At 40.4% G+C, this 16,902-nt stretch overlaps 1 protein-coding gene across 1 annotated transcript; it reads right to left on the reverse strand.

Moving 5' to 3' along the window:
* Nucleotides 1–4,556: 4,556 nt before the first annotated feature.
* Nucleotides 4,557–12,425, reverse strand: LOC149443869 (trypsin-like). The gene is made up of 5 exons (XM_089655194.1): nt 12,305–12,425; nt 11,825–11,987; nt 9,790–10,049; nt 6,203–6,339; nt 4,557–4,761 (listed from the first exon to the last, which is right to left on the reverse strand). Exons 1-5 carry the CDS (start codon nt 12,342–12,344, stop codon nt 4,612–4,614), a joined length of 750 nt encoding a protein of 249 aa, XP_089511320.1. The 5' UTR covers nt 12,345–12,425; the 3' UTR covers nt 4,557–4,611.
* Nucleotides 12,426–16,902: the final 4,477 nt, after the last annotated feature.

The following is a 16,902-nucleotide window of genomic DNA, read 5'->3' on the forward strand; positions in this document are numbered from 1 at the left end:
CCTGCAGGAGACCTACATGGCATCAGCGATCTACTGATCGCTGGTTCAATGCTTTCAAGGCTCCTTTGGACAAAATTAATAAATTAGCATTATTTTACCTGCAACAAAATGTGCATTTATTATTTTTTCCAAAAGGTGAACTTATCTTTTAAATTGAATATTGGTATACTACACCTGTTTACTGAAGCCTACCTTCATCTTTGAAACAAAGGGAGCCTAGTATGTAAAGAAGTAAAAAAACAGTTCTTTCTGCAATACTCAGCTTCTATCCAGAGTTGTTTCCTGCAGTACCTGTTCTTCCCCAAAGGATGCTGATAGTCTTTGGGACTAAATACTATCTAGTGTTGTTCAGCTCACTTCCAGTGAACCCAGGGCATCATGGACACACCCCAGGGGGCTCGTAGGTTTAGTGTACCAATACTCAAATTTAGCTGGCAACCCAAATTCCGATGGAAGTCAAAAGGGTTATAGCCAGAGCCTGGAAGTCCCTCACATTACCTGTCATGGAAATCAAGCACCAGGTTTTTCAGGTTATTTTGCCAGAGAAATTTACAGCTACACAGACTTACACTAAGAAAAATGTCTTAAAATTTTGGGAACTGTGGGTCAAGTACTACTTTCCTTGTATATTTCCCAGGGAAGCCCCTACAATCTGAGACTAGAACACCTAACTTTGCCCTAAACGACTATAGTTTTTGCTGGCTCTGCCCCTCACTGTTACCTATTCATCTCCCTACTCATCCTTTATCACCTTTTCATTCCTTTTCTTCCCCACAACCCTCTTACTCTTCTCCTCTTTCTTTCCCTTCCCCACTTCCCTTGATAAGCCTAATCCCTTCAGATTAGCACAACAACAGTGTACACAGAGCTTCATGGAATGGGTTTCTATGGCCAAGTAGCTGCAACCAAGCCTTACATGACCAAGTGCAATGCAAAGCTTCGGATGTAATGTTGTAAAGCACGCCACCACTGGACTCTAGAGTAGTGCAGACGAGTTCTTTGGAGTGATGAATAATGCTTCTCTGTGTGGCAATCCGATAGACATCTCTGGGTTTGGTGGTTTCCAAGAGAACGGTACTTGCTTGACTGCATTGTTCCAAATGTAAAGTTTGATGGAGGGAGATTATGGTGTTGGCTGTTTTTCATGAGTTGGATCTGGACCATTAGTTCCAGTGAAGGGAACTCTTAAGGCATCAGAATATCAAGACATTTTGGACAATTTCATGCTCCCAACTTTGTGGGAAGAGTATGGGGATGACCCCTTCCTGTTCTAACATGAGTGTGCATCAGTGCACAAAGCAAGGTCCATAAAGACATGGATGAGTGAGTTTGGGGTGGAGGAACTTGACTGGCCTGCACAGAGTCCTGACCTCAACCAAATAGAACACCTTTGGGGTGAATTAGAGTGGAGTCTGAGAGCCAGGCCTTCTCATCTGACATCAGCACCTGACCTCACAAATGCGCTTCAGGAAGAATGGTCAAACCTTCCCATAGACACACTCTTAAACCTTGTAGACAGCCTTCCCAGAAGAGTTGAAGCTGTTATAGCTAAAGTTAAAGTTAAATTAAAGTTGATGTGCGTGTAAAGGCAGGCGTCCCAATACTTTTGGCAATATAGTGTACACCCTGTTCCAAATTATTATGCAAATTCTATTTAAGTGTCACAAAGATTAAATATTTTGTTTTTCAGTTTAACTCATGGATGGCATTGTGTGTCAGGGCTCTTTTGATCACTGAAAACAATCTTGGACACCTGTGATAATTTAGATTGGCAGGAGAGACCAATTTAAGGAAAAACTACTAAAGGAGGGTGTTCCACATTATTAAGCAGAGCACCATTTTCAAGCAATATGGGGAAGAAAAAGGATCTCTGCTGCCGAAAAGAGTGAAATAGTTCAATGCCTTGGACGAGGTATGAAAACATTAGATATTTCACGAAAACTTAAGCGTGATCATCGCACTATTAAGAAATTTGTGGCTGATTCCGAGCACAGACGGGTTGGTGCATATAAAGGCACATTGAGGAAGATTTCTGCCAGATCCATGCATCGGATCAAGAGAGCAGCTGCTAAAATACCATTACATAGCAGCAAACAGATATTTGAAGTTGCTGGTGGCTCTGGAGTCCCACGGACATCAAGGTGTAGAGTCCTCCAGAGTCTTGCAACTGTGCATAAACCTTCTATTCGGCCACCACTAACCAATGCTCACAAGCAGAAACGGCTGCATTGGGCAGAAAAATACATGAAGAATCTTTTTCAAACAGTCCTGTTCACTGATGAGTGCTGTGCAACCCTGGATGGTCCAGATGGATGGAGTAGTAGATGGTTGGTGGACGGCCACCCTGTTCCAACAAGACTGCAACGTCAGCAAGGCAGTGGTGGAGCCATGTTTTGGGCCGGAATCATGGGAACAGAGCTGGTCGGCCCCTTTAGGGTCCCCGAAGGTGTAACGATGACTTCGGCAAAGTATGTGGAGTTTATAACTGACCACTTTCTTCCCTGGTACAGAAGGAAGAACTATGCTTTCCATAATAAAATCATCTTCATGCATGACAATGCACCATCTCATGCTGCAAAGAATACCTCTGTATCAATGAATGCTATGGGGATAAAAGGAGAGAAAGTCATGGTTTTGCCTCCATCCTCCCCTGACCTCAATCCTATTGGGAAATTTTGAAGCATCCTCAAGCAAAAGATCTATGAGGGTGGGAGGCAGTTTACATCCAAACAGCAGCTCTGGGAGGCTATTCTGACATCTTGCAAACAAATTCAAGCAGAAACTGTCCACAAACTGACAAGTTAAATGGATGCAAGACTTGTGAAGCTGCTATCAAATAAGGGGTCCTGTGTTACAATGTAACGTGACCTGTTCAAATGTTTAAAAAGTTAAAATGTTCTTAAAAGTTTGATTGAAATAGCTTTTGATTTCAGTAAATATGCTGCAAACACAACAAATGACAATTTTCAGTTCTTTACAACCTATAAAGCGTTTTGAAACTTACTGTGCGGAATAATTTGGAACAAAAATCCTGTTATCATTAGGAGGTTTGTTCAATAAAATTTGAATTGTACTCTTAATAGCTGATAACATGAGAATTATGCTGACTGTTATTTACATTAGGTAAATGAGAAAAATATCATTTGCATAATAATTTGGAACAGGGTGTATATATTTATTCTGCTTTATGTAGAATCCATGAGGGGAGCAAGATACCAAAGGCTTTGTAATGGCTGTGGCATGAAGACAATATACTGGTCCCCAAGCAAAACCCATCAAAAATATTACTATCATATTTACATATTTTAAGTTCTGAGCAGATTTGACCAAAATCAAAAGGTGTGTGGGCTCCATATCCATTGTATTCATAAAGATCGTAAGAGTTTTTTTCAAAGCACTGATCATGTAAGAAGGACATGTTTCTGGTAAATGTAAACCTGTTATGAGAGGGGGGCCCTTGCTAACCTGTTCTGCAAATGCCAGTTTATTGGCTGATTCACTGACTTTAATTCTGTTAGAATTTCTAAAGTCCAGGCACATAAAAAATACCCATTTAATGTCATTGCATATTTGTTCAATGATTAAATGTATTTTGAAACTGAACTTATATAAACTTTCATCTACTGCCATGCCCCCTATTGTCCTTTTTCCTGCTTAATTAATCTTTTATTTGGTCAAAATGTCGGTAACCAATTTTTAGGAAGATACAAGGAGGCACCTCAATAAGGAAGATACAGTATACTGTACATATGAGTGGGAGAAAGCTGGTTGTGTTTCTCCAGGGCTTTGTCATGAGTGCCTGGAACCAGATGATCACCGTTCCAGGAAATTGACTGATCTGATCAGAAGTTGATGATTCCCTTGGATTGGAATGTTGCTATGTATATCTAATTTATTATCTGTAATGTATCTTTAACCCAAGCTAAATAAATGGATTTTATTTTACTTTTTTGTGAGTTGTTGAATTATTGCACTGCACCCATCTATCTGAAAAGTTGTAAACCTCTGAAATAAAAAGCGAACAAAGCATATCCTTCTACAGCACAAGTGTCAAACTGGCGGCCCTCCAGCTGTTGCCAAACTACAAGTCCCATGAGGCATTGCAGGAATGACAGTTACAAGCATGACTCCCAAAGGTAGGGGCCCCCTACTGACCCCGGGCCCTTGGGCAGTACACGAGTGCTCGAATGGTCAGTCCGCCCCTGAAGCTAAGCGTCATCAGTTATTTACTAAATGCCCTGTGAAGCCTATGAAATACCTGCTAAGGCCACCTAATAACCAACAAAAGTGTCAATATAGCACAAGTAGAAGTACGCATGGACCTGCACATTAAGTGGTTACCTTGATGTTATTATCTGACTTCTCTGAACAAAAGGTGTCTATACAGATTCTCTGTCTTTAGCTGTATCACTACAATAGCTGCATGGCTTGGTAAAATTATAACAATCTCCTTTTGTAAAAAAAACCTTGGTGGCTTAAAGACATTTTTGCATTTTGTTATGCACACAAGAGTCCTAAAAACCAAAGGCTGTAAAAGGAATACGGACACTCGGAGATGCTGGGAACATGCACTATGCTTTATTTTACGTTTGCTTAGGTATAATATTGGCTTCAGTTATTCTCCATAACGTTCTTAATCCAGTCAGAATAGATGCAGACTTTGTTGTAGACACCAGGAAATCCACGCAGGGCACAGTTTTTGCCCCAGGAGACCACTCCATACAGCTGACCATTGCAGACCAGTGGTCCACCAGAATCCGCCTGTGAAAAGGAGATACATCAATGCAGGCAAGTACTTTAAGGATACGACCACTAATAATCAAGTTTTGTGTTTACTTGTATGGAATAAACCATCCTACAGCTTCTGAAAGTATATATTTACTTTCAGAAGCTGTAGGATGGTTTATATTTACCATTGTACCCAAAAATTCACTTTATCTCTCAGTGGCTATAATGTTATGGCTGAATGGAGGTATATGTCAACCTCATTTTTTCAGTTTGAATGTAGTGCTGCTCAGACACATTTATCCCACACAGGATTTGATATTTCACCAGAACATTGTTGTTGTTTGTAAACGTGGAAACTGGCATAGAAAGTCTTCCACTACTCGCTTCCTCTGCGTTGCTCTGCGATAGATGTCATCAGTCGGAGCTGCAGTTGTAGTAGTGGAAGCCATCGAATAGTGGAAGCCTTCCTCTTCCGGCTTTTGTGTTTACCAATCACAGTGGCAAACAAGTGAGCCATCAAATCATGTTCCATCCTGTGCTAATGGAGGTCTGGATAGGGCTGGGAGACACAGCTTCCTCCTTACCCCTCACTTGACAAAACTGTGCCCGGCAGCTATGCCTACTGAACCCCCCAAATATCCTCTTTTCTTGGCTTGGTGACATCAGCAGTCTACATTACACTGTTACTAATGAAGCTTGAGAAAGAGGGGGTTACAAATATACAGTGCAATTATAACACCCCTTTTCCCCACTTCATAGATGGCAGTGATAATGTTTCAACTCCTTTTGGGAGGAGATTATTCGACATTTCCAAGTCCTGCACTTGCCTCACTTTGACAGGGAAGACGGAGGGGAGTAACAGCACAATACTATCAACTGGGCAATAACTTATGACTCCAGCCAGTTGATAGTTTGACAGTTTGATTGAGAGCAGAGGCGTCCCTAGGGTAGGTGTCACCCGGTGCGGTAACACTTGGTGACAGCCCCTCCGACGATCCCCGCAAAATGGATCGGATCTGCGGATTGAGCATAATGGATCGGACTCTGATCCATTATGCTCAATCCACAGATCCGATGCATCCTGCGGGGATCGTCGGCTTTATTTACAACTTACCTTTTCTTGGAGCGGGTCCGGTGTCACCTCGTATAGGTTGCATGCTGACAAGGATCATCGGCATGCAACCCATACGGGGTGACATCCCTCACCTGCCTTGGGACGCCACTGATTGAGAGCACAACCAACTGTAACAGTTATTCATCGCATTGATGGCTTCAGTTCTGCTTTAATTGACACAACTTACTCCTTCTGGTCCTTAATGGGCCCCTTTCTGCCCTGGGCACCATAGTCCAGTTGGTAGTTCTGCCATTGGTCCTATAGCAGTCACATGGTCTGCTATGGATAAAACTACCATCCTAAAATATAATATAAAGATATGTATGACTATTAATTTTACTATATATCTTTAATACTCACCTGGCATGCGTCTTTTCCCCCTTCTAGGTAACCAGCACAAAACATATTTGAAGTGATCATGTTTGGATAAGAAGATTTACAGCTGGAGTCCGACAAAACAGGGAGATCGAGACACTGTAATCTTGTGGCATATTGTACTAAAAAAAGTATAATATATTGTTATCAGTTACAGTATAGTGCAGTGTAATTTAGGACATGGGTGATATCACTTCAACATGTTTACATTATCATTTACATTATTTTGGGAGATGACAAGAGACATTAAAAAAAAGCATGTTTTAATTAAAGTGGAGTCCCAGCTAATACTAATCTGTTCAGTTTTGCATTAATGAGATTTCCGCCACACTTCTTGTAATGTACTGGTGACCACACAGAAAGTGAAAATAAACTTAAAATTAAGAAATGGGCAACAATAAAGACTTGACAGAATGTATAACCCTTCCTTGTTTTATACTAAAATCATCAAAAAATGGTGACAGAGAAAGCGTGAAAAAGACAAAAAAACTGCCAGGAACCAGAACAATAAACCAAAGACTGAAGAACCCAAAATGCTTTTAAGTCAACCTGTGTTTTGCAGGACACAGCAATAGTTTTCCCTTAAAGTGTATGGAAGCTCTAACTTTCCTTTTTTTTGCCCTTTTCTATTTCACAAAAACTTTATTATTATTTTTTTTTTAATATATATAAATATTTATTAATTTTTCAAATCATATACAAAGCATTTCAACATTTCTATTAAAATAGTTATCAAAACCGTATTTTCTCCTTATATAATTTATTTATATATAACTTCCTTACCATCCCCCCACCCATACCCCCCACCTCTATTCCCCTAATTCCTCCCCTCCTCCCCCCTCCCTCCCACGCTCCACATTTTCTCTTCTCTGTTAAAGTCCATATTATTCTGTTGTTCCTAAACCCAATTCTAAACCCACTTCCAGGGATATTATCTCTTCATATATTTCACCTTTTCTCTATATTCTTCCCAGCCTTTCCATTTTTTATTATACATCTCCAACTTGTCCTCATGTGTATAGTACAATCTTTCTGTCCCTGAAATATGATTTACTCTACCCATCCAATCCTCCTCAGTTGGCACCTCTCTTTTCTTCCAGAACCTGGGTATCAGGCTCTTTGCTGCGGTAAAGTAATGCCATATCCCCGAACTCTTATATGCTTTCACTGAGAGTTCTGAGATATGGAGGAGACATAGTTCTGGATCTAATCCTATATTGATTTTGGTAATTTTCCCTATCAAATAAACTATCCTCTGCCAGAACACCTGTATTTCTGGACACTCCCACCACATATGATACCACGTGCCCACCTCTCCACAATCTCTCCAACACATCTGTGAAATTTCCGTATTCATCTTGTGCTCCACATTAGGGGTAATGTGCCATCTATTCAAACACTTTTAATTTCTATTTCCCTCATACTAATATTTTTGTGAATTAATGTGAGCATTTTCATCTGCTCCTCCTCCTCTATTTTTCTTCCCATATCTCTTTCCCATTTCTCTATGTGCATTAATTTTGTGTGGGTGTCAAGTTCCATTAGTATCTTGTGTATTTTTGCCGTTCCGTGTCTACCATTTCCGCGAGACTCAAATATTCTCTCAAATGGATTCCAGTCTTTTCTAGTTCTTATAGGCTTTGGAAGGCTCTCAAAAAAGTACTTCAGTTGGTAATATCTTAGTCTATCCATCTTATTAAAGACTTCTCCCTTTCTTTCCTCCATATCCTTGTATGACCCAATTTCCTCTCCTACCATTATATCTCTCAATTGCGCCTCCTGTTTTATAATCCATTTCCCTGCTGTGCTATCCTTACCCGGGGTGAAATAACAAAAACGTTATTATTATTTTTTTTTTTTTAGACAGCATGAGAAGATGCATAACAATGGCACATAGAATTACAGTATGTACAATGGTGTAGCTAAACCACTGATGAAGGACATCGGAGCTCAATGTGAAAAGGCATACAGGTGAAACTCGAAAAATTAGAATATCGTGCAAAAGTTAAAAAATGATTTACACAGTAACCTTCCTCCCTGACCAATAAGATCAATTAATGCAAACCCATGAACCGCATTACCTACAAGAATTAGAAGAATGTACATCATTCATAATGATTTTCAAGTCAACTACCAATAAAAACTAATACCCCAACCATTCCCTACCATAATTCATCATTTATCAATATATTTGTAACAGCAAATACAATTTCATGAAATTTTAAGATTATTAAACATAAATTAAACCGAAGCTGGAAACATACATCAACGTGAAAACTGGGAGGGCAAAAGAGATCTTTAAGTTAACATAGGAAGTGTGCAGAGCACACAGGACAGCTCTTATTATTATTATTATTATTATTATTAATATTATTACAGGTACTTATATAGTGCTGTCAATTTATGCAGCACTTTACATATATACAGGTGAAACTTGAAAAATTTGAATATAGTACAAAAGTTCATTTATTTCAGTAATGCAACTTCAAAGGTGAAACTAATATATGAGATAGACTCATTACATGCAAAGCAAGATAGTTCAAGCCGTGATTTGTCATAATTGTGATGATTATGGCTTACAGCTCATGAAAACCCCAAATCCACAATCTCAGAGAATTAGAATATTGTGAAAAGGTGCAATATTCTTGGCTCAAAGTGTCCCACTCTAATCAGCTAATTAAGCCATAACACCTGCAAAGGGTTCCTGAGCCTTTAAATGGTCTCTCAGTCTGGTTCAGTAGGAATCACAATCATGGGAAAGACTGCTGACCTGACAGTTGTGCAGAAAACCATCATTGACACCCTCCATAAGGAGGGAAAGCCTCAAAAGGTAATTGCAAAATAAATAAAATATTGTAGAGAATTGTTAAGGATTTATAACCAGGGGCGGACTAACCATTTGGAAACTCGGGCACTGCCCGAGGGCCGGGAGTCAGTAGGGGGCCCCATGAGATGCCCCTGGTACCTTTTTCATAGGCTTTTTTGAGTTTGGGCAAGGACACAGGAGCCCCATGATCCCCTATTGTCCGGGGGGCCCCTGTTTATAACTTATGGTTTTGTGATTGTTTGGGAGCTTTTTGCATTTTTTGTATGCACTTATTGAATTTACTATTTGACAGTTATTTTTGTTGCAGTGAGCACGCTATTGGCACATAAACATCGGCCATCCAGCAATGCATATGTGCCAGTGTGTGGATGCTAAAGCCCTTTTGCAACTTTACATTTGTATAGGAGGGATGTACAGAAGTTAAGATAACACTGGCCTGCTGACTGGACAGTAAAGGAGCAACAACACGCTGATAAGTCATCATTCTGCTGTTTTCTCCTTTCAGCATATTCGTAGTCATTATATGTGCAATGCAACACAGCCTCGCCCTACCTCTCCCAGTCTGCTGCCATGCAGGTTGTATAGCTCCGATATTAAAACAGACCCTGCCTGCACTAATTTTTTATTTGCTTTATTTTGTGTATTTATTTATCATTAGGTCCTTTGATTAACTGAATTTGATGTTTTTACTGAATGATGTTCAGCTTTAAAACGATAAATAATAAAGTCCAGAAAATGAACTTACCTCCAATGATCCTTGTGTTTCCCCAGCCTGACACCAGGCACTGACTTCCTACTGTTGGACAGGATGTGGCTAGTGGGATGGGTTGAACGTACTTATTGAACTGGGCAGGCTCGGCTAGTTTGACCATCATGAAATCATAATCTAAGGTTTTTTCGTTATAGTCGGAGTACATTATAGCCTTTTCCACCTGGATACGTTGTTCTGTTCCTTCTTGTTTACTAACATCATGTTCCCCAAGGTGAGCAATCAGGTCCCGGGGCCTGTATACATTGGATAGAAGAATAAAGAGGAACTGTAGATATCAAAGTACTCCATTTATCATAGGGTGACTACAGATAATGTGCAAAATGTAGAGGATTTCTATAAATAACATTCATGGCTAAACAATTAAAAAAAAATAAATGCGACAATTAAAGAAAATAAACATAATCACCTAGATGGCTTCAGAATGATGCATCTGTCCCCCATCGGCTATGAGATCTGATTGATCAAAGACCACTGATCGTTCAGTTCTTGGGTTCTTGGGTCCTCTCTGAGCACAGAGTAGTGACTGTTAGTCACAGCTCTATGCTTTCCCCCTCCAGCGCTCATTAGAGTGCCAAACATTATTTCCAGGATCCCTACGGAGCCTGGACATCAGTCGACACTGAGCTTTAGCCCACGGTCGGCTGAACCTGGATCACAGAAGTGAAAGACTAAGTGTGCTCCTGTGACCCACAGGAGAAGTATGGCCAGGAGTGCTTTGGCCATACTTCTTCCTTAATAACTTTGCAGGACCTTGGATATAAAAATGGAAGGTGTACATTGTTGACTGTGTTTTTCTACCTTAAGTCTTTTTGGTAGAGCAAAAAACATGGTCCACCATGCATTGGCTATAAATAAAAAGTCCCTTTGACCACCACCCATTGTTTGATATTACAGTAAAGATGAGGATGATCTTACAGCCAACCTTGTTCAATCTGCTACATAATACTCATTTCTAATCATTATACTCTATCCTATGTTTGGCATTTGGTGACTTTTTGGGTGCTTCTGCTACTTAAAAGCATCATAAACATAATATACAGACAATGTATCCAATAAACCATAGACATAAGATGGTAGTTGGGTTTGTTGGTATAGTCCTACATCTTAAAAGATTTATTATATGAACAAAAGCCAGCCATTGTAAGCAACCCTATCAGTGTTAGAGGATAAATTCACCTTTGGGAACATGTTACATGTTCCATCCATTTTTAGGGTTCCCATATATGTTCCCATAGCCGCAGCCGCATCCGCCCCCCTCCCACTGACAGATAATACGGGAAGAAGTCTCCCCGTACTATCTGTCAAATTTGAAAACACACAGCCCACACGGCCGCATCATTCATCCACAGACTTCTATGAATGAATGAACTGCAAGTCCTTACAGCCGCTTGTAATTTTCAATGAACTACCACGGTGCTTCCTGTCAGAATATCTGCTTGACTGTACATCTCGTATGGCAAGCAGATATTCTGACAGGTCTGCAGGAGACCTGCATGGCATCAGCAATCTATTGATCGCTGGTCCAATGCTTTACAGGCTCCTGTAGACAAAAATAATAAATGCACATTTTTTACCTGCAAAAAAAGTGTATGTATTATTTTTGTCTAAAAGGTGAACTCAACCATTAAATGTGTTGCCCACAATTCTTTAGCTTCCATTTTTGCTGGAGCACTTGGCCTGTTAAGAAATGGAAAAGTAATGAAATATAAAACACTCTGGTGTTAATGTTAATGACAAACTGCATGAAATACAGTATATATTTTTCAATTTTGCCCATAGCTACACTTTTGTGGAAAGCATGGAGAAAAGCGGGTGTACTTACAAAGTAATGGATGGATTGCCCACTGCTATGTTTGTTCAGAAAACTACAGATCGCCTTTCTATGGCTGACTTAAGATTCTATGATCTATTCAGAAACCCATACTAATTCAGCCCTAGGCCACTGGATTGATCTGCATTCTGGATTGCCAAGTCTTACTTATATACAAAGAAAAATCATGGAACTTACGGTTGATAGCAATGAGCTGCAGATATGATCCACCGTGATGTGATCAGGGAGCCACCACACCATTGTCCTCCACGATAGGTGAAATAAACCTGCCAAGGTTGGGAATTGGAGGCACACTCATAACCATTAATGATCTTATCGTCATCGGACCAAGGAGCAGCAGCTGCAAAGGAATCAAAAAGAGTTTATTTATCCACCATTTTATTATTTTTTTATGTCTGTGACCTGTTAAAGAGATTTACCTTCCCTTTCTGTCTCAGAATGACAACTTTAAAATGTTGGGTTTCCCAACACTAACCATCATGAACAAATAGAGAAGGTGAGTCTACCTAATTTTAAAACATTAAAAGTTATGTTTCTAATCCTTCTGCATTTTATCGAACCAGAAAGAAAAATGTTTTGAATATACCTGCATTTCAAGACAACACAATTTCTAATTCAAGCCACAACAGAAATGATATGAGGTGTGATGGTGATTACCTGTAAGCCCCAGGAACATGCATATCCAGATATAAAGCATAGTGAGCTGATGGTAACTCTTCTTCTTTGAGTTGTTGAAATTTTGAGAGGACTGTTGCCAGCTCTGGACAAGGTTTATAAAGGTCTGGAAAGTGGACAGATTGTCTGTTCCCATGGCTCACCTCCAGACACCTGACCATTCCCATGTTATCTGCACATATATTTCAGCTAACTCATAGGAAACAGTGACTGCTACGTACAGTATATTTGTCATCAACTTGTTTGATTCTTATTTACTTGAGGTATTTTTCTATATTAACTGCACAGTTATTAAACAATATTTGGTGAAGCAAAGTTAAACATTTAAAGATGCTAATTCCCCATCTATTTATATCTCAGCAACACATCCCAGGTACAGTGGGGCACAAAAGTATTTAGTCAGCCACCAATTGTGCAAGTTCTCCCTCTTAAAAAGATGAGAGAGGCCTGTAATTGGCATCATAGGTAGACCTCAACTATGAGAGAAAAAATGAGAAAAAAAATCCAGACAATCACATTGGCTGATTTGGAAAGAATTTATTTGCAAATTATGGTGGAAAATAAGTATTTGGTCAATATCAAAAGTTCATCTCAATACTTTGTTATATATCCTTTGTTGGCAATGACAGAGGTCAAACGTTTCCTGTAAGTCTTCACAAGGTTGGCACACACTGTTGCTGGTATGTTGGCCCATCCTCCATGCAGATCTCCTCTAGAGCAGTGATGTTTTGGGGCTGTCGCTGGAAAACACGGACTTTCAACTCCCTCCAAAGGTTTTCTATGGGGTTGAGATCTGGAGACTGGCTAGGCCACTCCAGGACCTTGAAATGCTTCTTACGAAGCCACTCCTTTGTTGCCCGGTCGGTATGTTTGGGATCATTGTCATGTTGGAAGACTCAGCCACGTTTCATCTTCTGCCTACTTTGAATTGGATGCTTTTGTTTCCTTTAATAAAGCTGCTTTTACTTAACCTAGTACACTATGGGTGTCCTTCCCTAAACTCCCTTGAGGAGCACTTTGCTTGCAGAACCGTGACTTTGGAATCCTACACCTAACTGGGAGGAGGAGGATCTGTTGCTGCATCCATAAAGGAGGGACCCACTTTTCTGTGACCGGACCAGCTTTATCTTCTTCTGGATTGAGGATCCATGAGTTTTGGATATATACTGCATTTATATGTCTTCTTTCTGGTGAGTGCGTTTTTCAGCCACTTCCTCACGGATCACCAACATTGAATTCCCACTTGTCACTTGACACGTTTTCATGAACTGGACTTGCAGTGGACTCATATCTGTTTTATGATTACTACCCTCAGTGCTGCACTATTTTTTATGTTGTTCTGTTTAAGTATATATCGGTTAGAGTGCTTTGCTGCTGTTAAGGACCAGCACTCACTGTTTTTTCCTTTTTAGATGATCTAAAAGGAATAGATGTATGTACATGTGTAAAATGATAAATGTATAAATTGAACCATACATTATACAAGCTGATTGTACAATGGTGAAATGATACAAAAGGTAATGAAATTATATTAGTGTTAATACTGCTAAGAATGATGATACTTATTTTAAAATAATACATTCTGGTTAACAAAAAATTGGGACCTAGTAAAATGTATAGAAATGGCAAAGTATATCCTAAGTATATTAAAAAATAAATCAACTCTTTGGATATATTTTATAGCCCTTTCTAGACCTGATGAAGGGAGCACTTAGACCCCCAATATGCATTGTCTACTTCTCAAATTTTACCCCCGACCTTTAATGGAATAAAGTTGTATCTGGACCTCTTAGCAGTGGTGCGGCGTTTCAGTCTCAATGCTTCTAACATTGACTATAATAACACGGATGAACATGGAATTTGTCTTCATTTAAAGTGCAATGGATCTTTCTATTGAAATCATCTAAACACATTCTAGTGGCATCAAAACAAAAGTAGTGCAAAGTCTTACAGCTTATTTTCCTTAGAAAGTAGCCACAACTTGAGTACAAAAGCCTAACCCATGGAAGCATGTTGCAGACAAGGACCCTTTCTCTCTGTGTGGCAGCAGTGGTCTCTCTGCAGAGGTCCAAAACACCTGTTTCTGAGTCAGACCTATAACTCTGTGATCAGCAACACTTGTGCTCCCAGCTGATCAGAGGGATTTAGCTCTAACTCTGCAGAAGGTGATTAGGTCTCTGCAGAGCCAACCGTATCCACGCAGACAGCAAGAGTCCAGCTTGCTGACAGGGGACAGGCTTTTTTACTCAGGCTGTGACTGCTTTTTAAAGATCAAAAACTGTTAGACTTCCCACACCTGTTTTTTTCATACACCTGCAATGTATTTAGCTGATTTTAAAATGAAGGTTCGATTTTGCTTTAAACAGAAACTATTATGGTGGGGGGGGTCAGTTTCTTTTTATATTTTATTAAAGGAAACCTGTACTGAGGAAATAAGGAGTCTGACATCGCTGACCTTTCCATCTGAGAATGGTAGGATCTTTGGTGTCATGCTTTATTCATTAAGGCTCCGTTCACACTTGTTCGACTCCAAAGTTGCACAACTTTGGAGTGCAACTTTGATGAAACTTTAACACAACTTTGACGCCACTTTGGATGGGTGCAACTTGGATCCGACTTTGGCTTTCATTAATGATAATGGACAACTGTTGTATGTGTAACAATCAGGTGTAACTTTCATACGACTTTTGAGGGTGATCTGACTTTCTTTATTTGCATGTTTGCTCTGGAATGGTGTCACAAAATATTAAACGCAAAGGTAGCCATGTAACTATCATTTTCAGGAGATCAAAAATGGTAGCCCCCATAATTCTCTTCATACAGGTTACCTTTAATGTAAACCTCTCATGAAAGGGACTAATATCAGTGTGCATAGCGCACAGCCCAAAGAAAGCCCTATTAATAGTGAAAGGGGCTTAATGAGGTATGGTTAAATAAATCCAGTAATTGCTCCCCCTCCCCCGCTACACTGACTACTCTCCCTGTTCTTTATCCCTTTCCCCTTGCTTATCAGTTGTCCAGACCCCCATGTGCCTCTTCCCCCTGCAGTGGTGTCTGCTTCTTTTCCTCTCCCTCCCACCAGCTGTCAGCTGCTGTGGTCAGCTGAATGAACACAGTGAGTGATTGGTACTGATTATGCGCTGTGTTCGTTTACAACTGAAGCACAGTGAACATTGTAAAAAGCTTTTCCTTTTCCTTCAATCTGCTGTGTTTGCTGTGCACTTGAGGCTGCAGAGAAAGCAATTGAGGAATCTATATGTCTAACTTTTTTCTTCTCTGTCTCAAAATGTTTGGACTCTTATTCAGGGGCGGACTGACAACTCATGGGGCCCCCAGGCAATAGGGGGTCTTGGGGCCCCTGTGTCCTTGCCAAACTCAAAAAAGCCTATGAAAAAGGTACCAGGGTCATCTCATGGGGCCCCCTACTGACCCCAGGCCCTCGGGCAGTGCCCGAGTTTCCAAATGGTCAGTCCGCCCCTGCTCTTATTTCACCATAGCTCCATAGCTCACCCCCCCCCCCCCCACACACACACACAAAAATTATTATAAAATAAATAAAACATTTTAATAGATAGATCAGGGTTCGTCTCCGAACATTCGAAACAAAGGGCCAGTGTACTATCCTTCAGATTTTAGTGGGGCCAAACTGTGGCCAGTTAGAATAGGCAGTGCCCTATCTTTGGTGTCAGTGGAAGGAATAGTGCCCCATTTTTGGTGTCAGTCGGAAGAATTGCAACCCATTGCTTGCACCAGTGGGAGGAATTGTGCCCCGTCGTTGATGTTATTGAGAGGAACTGTGCACCATAGTTGGTGTCATAGGGAGGAATTGTGCCCCATCTGTGTCATTGGGAGGAATTGTGCCCCATTATTGGTGTTATTGGAAGGAATTGTGCCCCTATTTGGTGTCAGTGGGGGGAATTATGCCTCATTGTTGGTATCAGTGGATGAAATAGTGCCCCAAGGGCCGGATAAAAGCAAGTAAAGGGTCGCATCTGTGCAGTTTGAAGACCACTGTAATAGATAAGAAAGGCTCATGCACATGGGTTCTCTGGCCCTCACAGTATGGCTTGTTTGAGTGGCTGGAGCCACCCGTTACTCTATGGGAACACAACAGATGTACAAACACAGCCGGGGCCCTGTCAGGTAGGCTGTATGGGGTCCCATGATTTATAACAGCATATATACTGTATATTCATATAGTGCTGCATATAAGGACTTTGTTTACTAAACCTGAAGCCAGAAGTTAATTTTTAAGCTGTTTTTCATCCTACTCAGGTGGAAAATAAATGCAATTCTGTCCTCTGAATGAACTCCTGGCAATCGCACGTGATTCCTCCCTGGGTTAAAACTGTATTTTGTGGATGCCTCTACCCATGCAAAGGTAGTCTCTTACTATTTATTTGTAATATAATTCCTCCCACTGATACCATTGATGGAGCCACTATTTCTCTAACTGATACAAGACACTTTTCCTCCTCCCACTGACCACAGGCACTATGTTGTTTTTAACTCCCACTGACCACCAGTCCGAGGCATTGTTTACTCTCACTAATAGTGATACATTTTCTACCCCACTGTCC

This window comes from Staurois parvus, unplaced genomic scaffold (genome assembly GCF_062004578.1).
Source record: "Staurois parvus isolate SC_StPar_1 unplaced genomic scaffold, SC_StPar_1.0 ptg000827l, whole genome shotgun sequence".
Taxonomy (NCBI): Eukaryota; Metazoa; Chordata; class Amphibia; order Anura; family Ranidae; genus Staurois; species Staurois parvus.

Bases quoted from the DNA above. Each gene is read 5' to 3' on its own strand.
- LOC149443869 (XM_089655194.1), bottom strand. From the start codon at position 12,344: ATGCTTTATATCTGGATATGCATGTTCCTGGGGCTTACAG. The intron at 11,988-12,304 runs GTAATCACCATC...ATTCCTTTGCAG, and splicing joins CATGTTCCTGGGGCTTACAG to CTGCTGCTCCTTGGTCCGAT. The intron at 4,762-6,202 runs GTGAGTATTAAA...TCCTTTTCACAG, and splicing joins GGGGAAAAGACGCATGCCAG to GCGGATTCTGGTGGACCACT.